Raw genomic sequence first — 13,406 nt, 5'->3', positions numbered from 1 at the left:
AAGGCTTTCATCAGCTTTGGTGGGGGTGATCATTTATTTAGTTACTTTGGTAAGATCTGGAAGGCACTTTGTTTTCTAATGTAAATTCATTGGAAGTAAATGCTTCCATTGTTTATAGTCGGAATATAGAATGATCTTGCCGTGCGTCATAAGGGGACTGGACAGCCATTTTGCATTTCATAATATACAGGTGTTGTCTGTAAACCCCTGTAGAATCAGTTCAGAGATCAACATATTTGGTTTACAATCATCTTGAAGAGTGTTTTAGGGATGTGCAGTTCTCCAATATCATGTCAGTTTCCTAATTACTCTTTTTGTAATAAAAAAAAAAAAAAACTTGACATGTCAAAAGATTATTTTTTTAATGACTAAGACACTTTAAAGGGGAACCCCCGTACTTAACAACTTGGTCGACACAACCCCTCCATACATCTCTTTCAGAGGGCTGGAGATACAGCGCTCATGTATCTCTCGCTCTCCATAGAGATGCATGGAGGGGTTGTGTCGAACTAGCGGTCGATCACTCCGCGATCCTGTGAATAGAGGATTAGTTGTTCAGTACCAGAGTTCCCCTCTAAGGAAGATTCACATATAACAGATTTTGTTGCAGAGATTTTTTCGACTGAAAATAAGTTCCACTTAATTCAGTGTGGTTGTTTTGGAGACTAGTTCTATTCAGGTCAATGGGAGTCAATAAAATATTTGCAACAAAATCTGTTCCATTTGAATCCACTCTAATATCCTTCATAACAAAAAGTGAGTCTCCATTCATTGAGCTTTCCCTACACATACCAAAATCATACTGGCATTCATTTGCTTACAATGCAGTAGATGGTACTTTGTGGACGTTTATAGCAGTGCTGTGGAGTCGGAGTCGAGGAGTCTGAGTTGGACGAAATTTTGGGTACCTGGAGTCGGAGTCAGTAAACAATGCACCGACTCTGACTCCTACTAAATTTAGATTGGAATAAAAAAAAAAAAGCAAGTTTAAATGTCCCAATTCACAAAAAGTTATAATTAATGACTTCTCTACTTTAAGAATAAAGATCAATGCATGCAGTGCCTCGAAACGAACACGTTAAGTGACCATGAAGAAGCATGCTTTTCATGTGTTTCACTGTATGGCACACAACGCACAATTAGGAACGGCAATACTTATACTTTCCATAGTGTTGTGTTCTGCTGTTACAGGGTAACCCATGGGTAACCTAGTCTCTCACTAATAAGGGATTACGACCTGAAATACCTCCACAGGAGGATGAAGTTCTTTTAAGCATTAGTGGTAACTCAGGATCATCTTCTTCAAACAAAGAATTAGACTTTGATTCCTTCTTGGACAAAATGGAACCAGTAAATGTCCAAATAAAAAAATTCCAACATGAGTTTTATAAAGCACTAAAAGAAGTTGAAAAGTATGATCGCTCATCAAAACTTACTGTTGAAGAAGCCATCCTTGTTTATCCAGAGATCGTTAGTGATGTGGCCAGAATAGTTACTGCAATGCCATCCACCCAAGTTAGTGTCAAAAGATTATTTTCAGCCCTAAAAATAATAAAGCCTGACTTAAGAGCCTTTATGAAAGAGGATCTGGCAGAGGCAATTCTCTTCCTTAGAACTCTACATTGAATTAATTTGCATTTGCTAAGCCTATAACTACATTTCAAGATTAATATACACCATTTCTAGGTTTTACAGATTTAGTTTTTGGTTCATATAGAAAAGCTTTGTTTTTGGTTCATATAGAAAAGCTTTGTTTTTGTTCTAAAACAACCAAATAATGTGGTTTGTATTTTTGAACTGGAAAAGTTCCTGTTCCTTGTGTTTATGCCTGCTGCTACTATCCAGCCACTTGATTAATTAAATTAATAAAATAAAAAAATAAAAAAAAATTAATAAAACTTTTTGTTTTCATTGTGTTTGTCTTTTCTTAAACTGTTCAATACAGTAGACCTTTGGCTTCCCAGCCAGTAGTCCTGTGGTAATGTCATGTATGTTGCCTTTCTTTCCTTCAAGGAATGTATAAAAAACATTTGCATATTAAAGGGGTACTACGGTGAAAACCTTTTTTCTTTTAAATCAATTGGTGGCAGAAAGTTAAACATATTTGGAACTTTTTGGAACACTGATGACATCCCGAGCACAGTGCTCTCTGATGACATCTCTGTCCATTTTAGCAACCGTGCATAACAGATGTATGCTAAAGGCAGCATGGTGGCTTAGTGGTTAGCACTGCTGCCTTGCAGTGCTGGGGACTTGGGTTCAAATCCCACTAAGGACAACAATAAATAAAGCGTTATTGTTATTAGAATAATGTCAACAGAGAGAACTGTGTTTGTGATGTCATCAGAGAGCATTCCAAAAAGAAAAGAATTTCCTCTTTAGTATTCAGCAGCTAATAAGTACAGGAAGGATTAAGATTTTTTTAATAAAAGTAATTTACAAATATGTTTAACTTTCTGCCACCAGTTGATTTAAAAGAAAAAAAGGTTTTCACCGGAGTACCCCTTTAATACAGAGGAGTCAGAGTCGGAAGTACAAAAAACGTCGGAGTCGGAACATTTATCTACCGACTCCACAGCCCTGGTTTATAGCATGATCTAGTGTAAATTGTTGGTGTTTGGCTGATCCTATCCAGTTTTCGCACAATATTCATTCTTTTATAGGACTATATATTGTATGGAATGTTGTGATTATGAACACCTTTCTTGATACTAAGTAAACTGCTTAGATTTATAGATTTTCCTATGAGGACACCCCTTTCCATTAGGCAGCATATGATAAAATGATTGTTAGATTAATGTAGTACATTATGATTGTTACATTAATGTAGTACACTTTGCCCAGTGGACCAGTAAATGACATATAATATATGGCTATAGAAGTGACATCAAAGCGATAGCTACTCCTGGCTAATGGAATGACATTCATATACCTTAATAACATATGTAGACAGGGCTTGTCCTGATAGGATATATTGTTCTCATGGTTATATAAAGGCGTTGAAGTTTAGTCTCTAATAGGAGGAATTGTCAGTTCCCTGCTATAGTGTTACTCTTAAAATTGCTACTATTCTATGGGATATTTTTCCATAGGAACATGGACTTGGAGAAAGAAAACAAAACTATTAATGTATCTGTCAATTGCTGAGAAGATAAAATTAACAATACACTGATAGGCTGTTCATCCACCCTAAACCTAATCCACTGGGTTGTAGTGTAGATGGACAACATTTAAAATAGAGAGTCAACTACATAAGTCTGACGGATTAAACTGCATTTAACATATAGCTGCATTGCTACAGCGCTGCTTTGTGCAATAGAGACGGGGAACCGGCTTGCCAAGCTTACCTGACTCCTCATCCTTATGCCCGCCCCTGAAATGAATATTCTAATTTCTTCACTCTCACATCAATAGGATGTGAGCCTAAAGAAATTTTAATATTCATCAGATGGACAGGCACAGAAATGCGTACAGAGGAGGTACGGGAGCTTGGTAAGCTGACTCTCCGCCTCTATTGCACAAAGCAGCGCTGTAACAGTGCAGCTACCAGGAGGCAAAACTTTTAATCCACTTGACAAATTTATGTAAATGGCCTCTCGTTTTAATGCTGTTCATCTGCACTAAAACCCAGTGCATTAGGTTTAGGGCGGGTGAACAGCCTGTCAGTTATCTGTTAATATAAAATAAAAGCAGTATTATTTTTTGTGCCATAGTTGGGTATATAACTTTATATACTATGTATATGTTATGTTAACTTACTTCATTAATATATCTTTTTTTTTCTTTTGACAGACTTCTTCAGTGAGCGAGCACCAATGCTACTACAATGAAACTATAACTTTTTTCTATAACCGAAGTGGAAAACCTCTTGCCACAGAATGGCACACTGTCAACAAGCTAGTGATGGGACTTGGCATCACTGTATGTATATTCATTATGTTAGCCAACTTACTGGTTATGGTGGCTATTTATGTAAATCGACGTTTCCATTTTCCTATTTATTACTTGATGGCAAACTTGGCTGCTGCAGACTTTTTTGCAGGACTAGCTTACTTTTATCTAATGTTTAACACGGGTCCTAACACTAGAAGATTGACTGTAAGCACATGGCTTCTCCGACAGGGTCTGATTGACACTAGCTTGACTGCTTCTGTAGCCAATTTGCTTGCCATCGCCATTGAAAGGCACATTACAGTATTCAGAATGCAGCTGCACACACGAATGAGCAACAGAAGAGTGGTCGTGGTTATAGTGGTTATCTGGACTATGGCTATTGTGATGGGGGCAATACCAAGCGTTGGATGGAATTGTATCTGCGACCTTGAGCACTGTTCCAACATGGCTCCACTTTACAGTGATTCTTACTTGGTCTTCTGGGCTATTTTCAACTTGGTCACTTTCGTGGTTATGGTAGTTCTCTACGCACATATATTTGTATATGTCAGGCAAAGGACTATGAGGATGTCAAGGCACAGTTCTGGTCCCAGGAGAAACCGTGATACTATGATGAGTCTTCTGAAAACCGTTGTCATTGTTTTAGGTAAGTGTATTCATGTTTCAATGCAATAAATATACTTTCCAAACGTACTAAAGATGTTTAGTTTATGGTGTCTATTGTATATACTGTGTATATACTGTGGTTCAAAAGGTCTGGATTTTACAGCGCTGGCAATTGACAGTAGTGGCTGTGTAAATTAATGTGGAGATTGTGAAAGGTTAATGTAGATATATACAAATTGTTTATCTACAGTATCTCACATAAGTACACCCCTCCCATTTTGTAAATATATATTTTCACGTGACAACACTGAAGAAATGACACTCTGCTGCAATGTAAAGTATTGAGTGCACAGCCTGTATAACCGTGTTTAATCAGAAGTTAGTACACTTCTAAGTGGAAGTGTCCAAAGTGCCAATGTCTTGTGTGGCCACCATTATTTTCTAGCACTGCCTCTTGGGCTTAAGGCAGTGCATGACGACATCACAAAGTGGTGGATGCCAGACAACTTGCACTCCGTCACCTTGAAGATGCCCTACAGATAGTTATTAGGGTTTAGGCCTGGAAACCTCTTTGGCCAGTCCATCACCTTTACCCTCAGCTTCTTTAGCAAGGCAGTGGTGGTCTTGGAGGTGTGCTTGGGGTTGTTATCAAGTTGGAATACTTCCTTGCGGGCCAGTCTCTGAAGAGAGGGGATCATGTTCTGCTTCAGTATGTCACAGTTCATGTTGGCCTTCATGGATCCCTCAATGAACTGTAGATACCTAGTGCCCGCAGCACTCATGCAGCCCCAGACCATGACACTCCCAGCACCATGCTTGACTGTAGGCAAGACACACTTGTCTTTGTACTCCTCATCTGGCTGCCACCACATCATCTGAACCAAATAAGTTTATTTTGGTCTCATTAGACCAAAGAACAGAGTTCCAGTAATCTGTCCTTAGTCTGCTTTTCTCCAGCAAACTGTTTGCAGGCTTTCTTGTGCTTCATTTTTAGAAGAGGCTTTCTTCTGGGATGAGAGCCATGCTGACCAATTTGATGCAGTGTGCAGCGTTTGGCCTAAGCATTGACCGGCTGACCCATCACCCATTCAAATCCTGCAGCAATGGTGGCAGCACTCCTATGTTTAGCATGTGTCTAGTTAACTTCTGATTGACAATCTTCTTATAGCCTAGATCATCTTTATTTAGAGCAACAATTCTTTTTTTTTTTTTTTTGATTTTCAGAGTTCTTTGTCATGAGGTACCTTGTTGAAGTTTCAGTGACCAGTATTACAGAACGCAAGACCGATAACACCATATTTAAGACACCTGCTACCCATCACACATGGCATAAAAATGGCTAATTTTACTTAGGGGTGTACTCACTTTGTTGCCAAGATTTACACATGAATGGCTGTGTGTTATTTTAATGGGGACACAACATTAATCTGTAATACAGACTGTGCACTCACTACTTTACATTGTAGCAGTGTAATTTCTTTATATGAGGGGTGTACTCACTCATGTGAAATACTGCAAATATCTAACCATTCCAGCTGAGGAGCAAATGTACCACCAGTAAGATTGCCTGCATTCAAACTTACATACGTTTCCTGTGCATATAGCATCTGATTTTTCTTTTTCATCAGATAATGAAATCTTTAACAATGCTGAATATGTTACAATTTCAGGAAATTTTTACTGTCAGAAGTGCTTAGAAGAGAAGTGTTAAAGAGGTCATGTATGAACAGAACAATTGACTTTTCAGTTTCATTGTCAATGAGCATTTAAAGGGGTACTCCGGTGGTTAAATCAACTGGTGCCAGAAAGTTAAACAGATTTGTAAATTACTTTCTATTTAAAAATGTTAATCCTTCCAGTACTTATCAGCTGCTGTATACTACAGAGGAAGTTCTTTTCTTTTTGAATTTCCTTTCTGTCTGACCACAGTGCTCTCTGCTGACACCTCTGTCCAAGTCAGGATTTGTCCAGAGTAGGAGCAAAACTATATAGCAAACCACTCCTGCTCTGGACAGTTCCTGACATGGACAGAGGTGTCAGCAGAGAGCAATGTGTTCAGACAGAAAGGAAATTCAAAAAGAAAAAAACTTTGTCTATAGTATACAGCAGCTGATAAGTACTGGAAGGATTAAGATTTTTAAATAGAATTAATTTAGAAATTTGTTTAACTTTCTGGCACCAGTTGATTTTAAACAAAAGTTTCTCACCGGGGTATCCCTATAAAATTCTATTACATTATTTCTTACTCAGACCATAACATAAAATATTTCTAAGTAATAGTATATCCTGACACTGTCTGTAGTCTTTAGCGAAATAGCATGCCACCAACAGTATTTTAGATTTAAAAAAAACACAAACCTCAGCAAAACTTTACCTTCTCACCAAGTTGAGGTCGCTTCCTTTTTTACAAATATTTCTGAATATTAGAAATGTTATGTTCTATGGCGGAGATTTATCATTATTTGTCTATTGTAGACACAGATCTACTCCTTTACACTGGTGTCTAATTTATACTCTTGCTCAGAATTTGCTAAGGCTGTGCACTTCTTTGATAAATCTTGTGCAAATATAGAAACCCCCCCTCGCTCTACGGTACACTCCTTCTCTACCTCACAGGAAAAGTGGACGTAGGGATTTTGTTCTATTGCTTTGAGGTCGGATTCCATTGAGGTTTTTTGTCCATCATAAAAAAACGCCAGAAAGACTGTCCCAGCTTTTTCCTGTGTTTTTTCAGTTTTTCTTGTGTTTTTGCTGGTGTGTGGAAAAAATTTACTAAACTTTTTGGTTTTTTTTTCTTCGAAATTTAGATACGTGAATGCGGAGGACTATGTCAGATTTTGTGGATTGCTACGATGAACAGCGTTTTTTTTATCTCAATAAAAGGGTGGGGGAGTGTTTTTTTAAATCATTTTTTTTTCAATGTGTTTTGTTTTTTTTATAATTGAATTTTAAGGCTTCGTAGTGGAAGGTGTCTTGTAGACAGAATCCATTACTAAGCTGGGGTTTAGCGTTAGCCCCCAAAACAGCTAACGCTAACCCCCAATTATTACCCCAGTACCTACCGCCACATGGGTTCCAGGAAGAGCTGGTAGCAACAGGCCCGGAGCATCAAAAATGGCGCTCCTTGGCCTAGGCGGTAACAGGCTAGAGTTATTTAGGCTGGGGAGGGCCAGTAACAATGGTCCTCGCCCACCCTGGTAACGTCAGGCTATTGCTGCTTTGTTGGCATCTGGCTGATACTGAAAAAATGAGGGAACCACACACTTTTTTTAAACATTTATTTATAAAAAAAAAACACAAAAAAAAACGCATAGGGTTCCCCCTATTTTTAGTATCAGCCAGATACCATCCAAGCAGCAAAAGCCTGACGTTATAAGGGTGGGCGAGGACCATTGTTACTGGCCCTCCCCAGCCTAAATAACACCAGCCTGTTACCGCCTAGGCCCAGAAGCGCCATTTTTGACGCTCCTGGCCTGTTGGTACCGGCTCTTCCCGGCACCCCTCATGCGGTGGGTACCGGGGTAATAACTGGAGATTAGCGATAGCTGATTTTGGGGCTAATGCTAAGCCCCGGCTTAGTAATGAATTCCGTCTATAAGACAGCTTCCACTACTAACCCTGAAAATTCAGTTATAAAAAACACATTGAAAAAAAAAAAAATACTCCCACACAGCCCTCGTTAACCATTTTATTGAAATAAAAAAAAACGCTGGTCATCGTCGCAGTCCACCGAATCTGATGTAGTCCTCCGCATTCACGTATCTGAAATGAGAAGAAAAGAAAAACAAGAAATATGGGTTGGTACATTTTTTTTGGCTCTCCTCCGGGAAGAGTGCACATAATGCAGCGTGTTCATAAACAGGGAGCCTCCAATTGTTGCTAAACTACAACTCCCATCATGCGGGCTGTTGTTAAGCAACAGCTGGAGTCTCCCTGTTTGGGAACACACTGCCAGAAAGAGAACTGCCCCTCTGCCCTTGGACTGCTACTCCTATCATGGGACAGAGCCTGTCCCATGAAGGGAGTAGTTGTAGTACCGCTGTGCTGAGGGATGGCACTTGTACATCCCCCGGCTGTGGGACTTTTAGGACTACTACTCCCATCATGGACAGAATATGCCGATGATTGGAGTTATTGTCCAGAGGCTGGGGTGCAGATCGCATCGGGTAATTCTGCAGAGACCCACTGCGATCCACGTTTATTAAGATAACAAGCCGGCGGTACATGCGTCTACACTGCGCTGCCGCTGGCTTCTATATACACTGTCATAATTTATAATCCCCGCTGCCGGGAGACAGGAGCTCTGATTGGTCAATAGCTATCCACCAATCAGAGCTCCCGCGTTCCAGCGGGGATTATGAATTATTACAGTGTATATAGAAGCCGGTGGCAGCGCAGTGTAGACACATGTACCGCCGGTTTGTATAGTTAATAAATGCGGATCGCAGCAGATCTCCAGAGAATGATCTGCTGCGATCCACATTTAAGTTAAAATGCCTGCTGCCGGCTTCTATATACACTGTAATAATTCATGATCGCCCCATGTTCCGGCGGCGAGGATTATGAATTATGACAGTGTATATACAAGCTGGCGGGAAGCGCGATGTAGACGCATGTAAGGCCGGTTTGTATAGTTAATAAATGCGGATCGCAGCGGGTCTCCAGAGAATGATCTGCTGTGATCTGCATTTAAATTAAAAAGCCAACGCTACATGCAGCTAAACTGCGCTCCTGTCCTCCTATATACACTGAAATAATTAATAATCCCCGCCACCGGAACACGGGAGCTCTGATTGGTGGATAGCTATTGACCAATCAGAGCTCCCTTCTCCCGGCAGCGGGGATTATGAATTATGACAGTGTATATAGAAGCCGGTGGCAGCGCAGTGTAGTCACATGTACCGCCGGCTTGTTATCTTAATAAATGCGGATCGCAGCGGAACTCTGCAGAATGACCCGGTGCGATCTGCACCTCAGCCCCTGGACTATAACTCCCATCATGGGCAGAGTCTGTCCATGGTGGGAGTAGTAGTCCTAAAAGTCCCGCAGCCGGGGGATGTGCAAGTGCCATCCCTCAGCAGCGCTGCGGTACTACAACTACTCCCATCATGGGACAGACGCTGTCCCATGATGGGAGTAGTAGTCCAAGGGTAGAGGGACAGATCACTCTCCTACAATCCGCATTTATTAACTATACAAGCCGGCGGTACATGTGGCTACACTGCGCTGCTGCCGGCTCCTATATACAGTTCATATAATTCATAATCCCCGCCGGGAGACGGGAGCACTGATTGGTGGATAGCTATTGACCACTCCGAGCTCCCATATTCCAGCGGCGGGGATTGTGAATTATGACAGTGTATATAGGAGCTGGCGGCAGCGCAGCGAAGTTGCATGTACTTCCGGCTTGTATAGTTAATAAATACGGATCGCAGCGGGACCTGCTGCAATCTGCACCTCAGCCCCTGGACTACAACTCCCATCATGGGAGGAGTATGTCCATGATGGGATTAGCAGTCCTTACTGTGTCAAAATAGACACTTTGGTAGGTGTCCTCCAAGGTGGTGTATATTTGCGCAAGAAAATGCAGTTTGCACATTTTTTTGGGCGGAAAAAAAAAAAAAAAGAAACGCGATTAGTAAATTCTATTCTACAGTAGAAAGTGCTCTATGGTAAACTTTACCGTAGACAAGGGGCTGAAAAATTCTATCAAAATTTTCGCAAAAAAACACTTGTGCAAATTTTTGGCCAAAAATAATTGACGCAAAACAGCTCTATATACAATAATAAATCCCCCCTATGTGTTTAATCTTTTTTTTCTATTCCGCTTTCTTTTCTATTGGTGAACCCATAGCCATATTATAGAAAGGGAAAATGTAGCAGTGTATTCATGGCCTTTACCAGCTAGGGATCTAAGGAAACCCTTGCCATCTACCTTTTAAAAAGCATTAAAAAAAATGTAATGTTATCAATTAGAACAACTGAATCTGATACTAAATAATGCCTACAGTATATTGTCAGCAAAGAGTAACATCTTGGTCACCACTACTTCTGTACAGTGATGTGTTTTTAGGGTTTTTAAGATTATTTGATACAGAGGGCACTTGCCTTTTTTCCCTCTATTTTGTTTATGCTTTAAATCAGAATAACATTTTTGCCTTTCCATCTTTAAAAATTATAAAGATGTATAGAAAGAACAACTTAAAGAACAGCAGATGTATAGAAAGAACCCATACTCCGGTGGAAAACTTTATTTTTTTAAATCAAATGGTGCCAGAAAGTTAAACAGATTTGTAAATTACTTCAATTAAAAAATCTTAATCCTTCCAGTACTTATTAGCTGCTGAATACTACAGAGGAAATTATTTTCTTTTTGGAACACAGAGCTCTCTGCTGACATCGCGAGCACAGTAATCTCTGCTGACATCTCTGTCCATTTTAGGAACTGTCCAGAGCAGCATTTGTTTGCTATGGGGATTTTCTCCTACTCTGGACAGTTCTTAAAATGGACAGAGATCTCAGCAGAGAGCACTGTGGTCATGATGTCAGCAGAGAGCTCTGTGTTCCAAAAAGAAAATAATTTCCTCTGTAGTATTCAGCGCTAATAAGTACTGGAAGGATTAAGATTTTTTAATAAAGTAATTTACAAATCTGTTCAACTTTCTGGCACCAGTTGATTTAAAAAGAAAAAAGTTTTCCACCGGAGTACCCCTTTAACCAATAATCCCCCATTTTGGGAGAGTTTCTATTCACTCCCACTTAAATAGTAGACTGGTCAGGTTTGATGGAAATATAAATGGACCAAAGTACAGAGATATTTTTAATGAGAACCTGATTAAAGAAAATGGCCCTAAGCACACAGCAAAGACAACACAGTAGTTGGCTTAGTGGCAACTCTGTGAATAATGTATTTGAGTGGCCCAGCCAGAACCCTGACTTGAACCCAGTCGAACATCTCTGGAGAGACCTGGAAATGGCTGGCCACGATGGTCCCCATCCAACCTGACAGAGCATGAGAGGATCTGTAGAGAACAATGGCAGAAGAAAAAAATTAAATCCAGATGTGTAAACCTTGTGGCATCATCCCCAAGAATAATGGAGGCTGTAATCTCTGCCAAAGGTGCTTCAACTAAGTACTGAGTAAAGGGTTTGAATACTTAGGTCCATGAGAAATTTTACTTTTTTCTTTTAATACATTTGTGAACATTTAAAAAATGTCTGTCGACTTCCTAAACGCACTGTATATTACAATGCCCTACTTCTGACAGCTACAAACTATTGATGTATATTAGTTCTTTTAACACATTGGCTCTGATTTACTAAGAGTGGAGTGTAGTTTTCTTTGTGGGTTTTTTTTTCCCAACAGACATTTTTTCCAGTTTCCCTACATTTTGCACTTTTCCCTATGTTTTGCTTTTTTTTTTTACACATGCTCTGAGCTGTGGTGTTTTCAAACCCACCACTTTTTTTTTTTTTTTTGGCGCATATTCTGGTGCAGACACCAATTCTGGTGCAATGCGGGTCGGATTTACAATTTAAATCAGGGTCATTGACCCTCATTTACTAAGAGTGGAGTGTAGTTTTTTCCATAGTATTTTTCCATCGTATTTACTAATGTTTCCCCATTGCCATGACAGCACCACCTGAGAGTGGGACCCCGCCCATTAGGACAGGAAACCTGAGAATGAAAAGAAGAGCCTTCCTCTCCAGCCTGTTTCCTGTCCCTAAGGAAGCCTGAGCTGAGCAGGAATCCCTGTCTCAGGTGGACTTTCCATAGCTGAGGGAAGGACACTAAATCCTCGTAGTGGCGGGGTTCCCCTTACCCTACATACCTCCTTAGTTGGGAGGTGAGTCTGGCTCCACAAAGGGTTCCGGGCCCTCTGCAGGTGGGAGACGCTTATGGCCGGCGTTGTAGTAGAGCATCTGGGGCCAGAACCTGCTGTGTAACTACAAGTAGTTGCTTGTATTTTCCCCCCACATGCACTGCTGAGCACGAGAATCCAGAAGCAGCGCAGGGCAGAGGGCTGGCGGACAGATATGACATCGAGTCATGTGATCGGAGGACCCGGATGTGACGTCGGATGCCGGCCTTCGATGTGTAAGCACTGTCTGATAGTAGTTAGGCAACCTGCACACTTCCAGAAGCCCTCCTTGTGGTAGCACAGCCAGCTATCAAGTAGGCAGCAAGTGTTCCTGAACAGCGGTCAGCATGAGTTGAACCAAGGATTACCCCAAACGGGATACAGCTGAAGTTGCAGCCATAACCCCGTCTATAGTACCACCAACCACCTAAGTGAGTGTATCCATTCCTTGTTTTCTTTATGGGGTCATTAATGCTAGATACAGTTTATTTTCTAGGGTGATGTTCCTAAAAAATCTTCAAAAAAAGAAGCATTTGGAATGTAATTCTTGCAATACCTGTAAATCAAAACTTCCCCAGGGTTATGACAGGCAGACCTGTGCCTCTTGTGTAGTAAAAGTATTTTCTACAGAAGTTCCATCTTTAATAACCTATATGCAAGAAATGATTAAAATGGAGATTCAAAATTCCCTAAAAGGGTTAAATACTTATGTTTCTACCCCGGTGTCTGCTTGCCAAACCCCTGAATCCCCTGCAGCTATATTACCATCTTCTGTGGGGTCAGAAGAGATTTTAGTAGATTCTGGAGAATCTGGGGATAAGTCTTTTTCTTCTGAGGACACTACTTCCGGAAGACCATTTTTTTCTATGGGGATACGGATGGACTTATTAAAAATGTCCTTGTGGCCATGAACAAAGAGGATCCGAAGGAAGTTAAAACTATCCAGGATATAATGTTTGAGGTCCTTGAACCAAGGAAGCACAGGCTTTTTCAAGTCCACAGATGCATTTTTGGTCTCCTTAAAAAAAAAGAGTGTGAAAACCC

The 13,406-nt window shown here is 40.5% G+C and overlaps 1 protein-coding gene across 3 annotated transcripts in view; it reads left to right on the top strand.

The window, feature by feature from the left end:
- LPAR1 (lysophosphatidic acid receptor 1) overlaps nt 1–13,406 on the top strand; it is a 144,124-nt gene that overhangs the window by 103,817 nt on the left and 26,901 nt on the right. For all 3 annotated transcript variants that reach the window (XM_056519397.1, XM_056519403.1, XM_056519413.1), the window contains one exon: nt 3,793–4,540. In XM_056519397.1, coding sequence (XP_056375372.1) covers nt 3,793–4,540 — 748 coding nt within the window. The remainder of the gene's footprint in view (nt 1–3,792; nt 4,541–13,406) is intronic.

This window comes from Hyla sarda, chromosome 1 (assembly GCF_029499605.1).
Source record: "Hyla sarda isolate aHylSar1 chromosome 1, aHylSar1.hap1, whole genome shotgun sequence".
Taxonomy (NCBI): Eukaryota; Metazoa; Chordata; class Amphibia; order Anura; family Hylidae; genus Hyla; species Hyla sarda.
The sequence above is the reverse complement of the archived record's forward strand: the minus strand, read 5'-3'. Positions and strand labels throughout refer to the sequence as shown.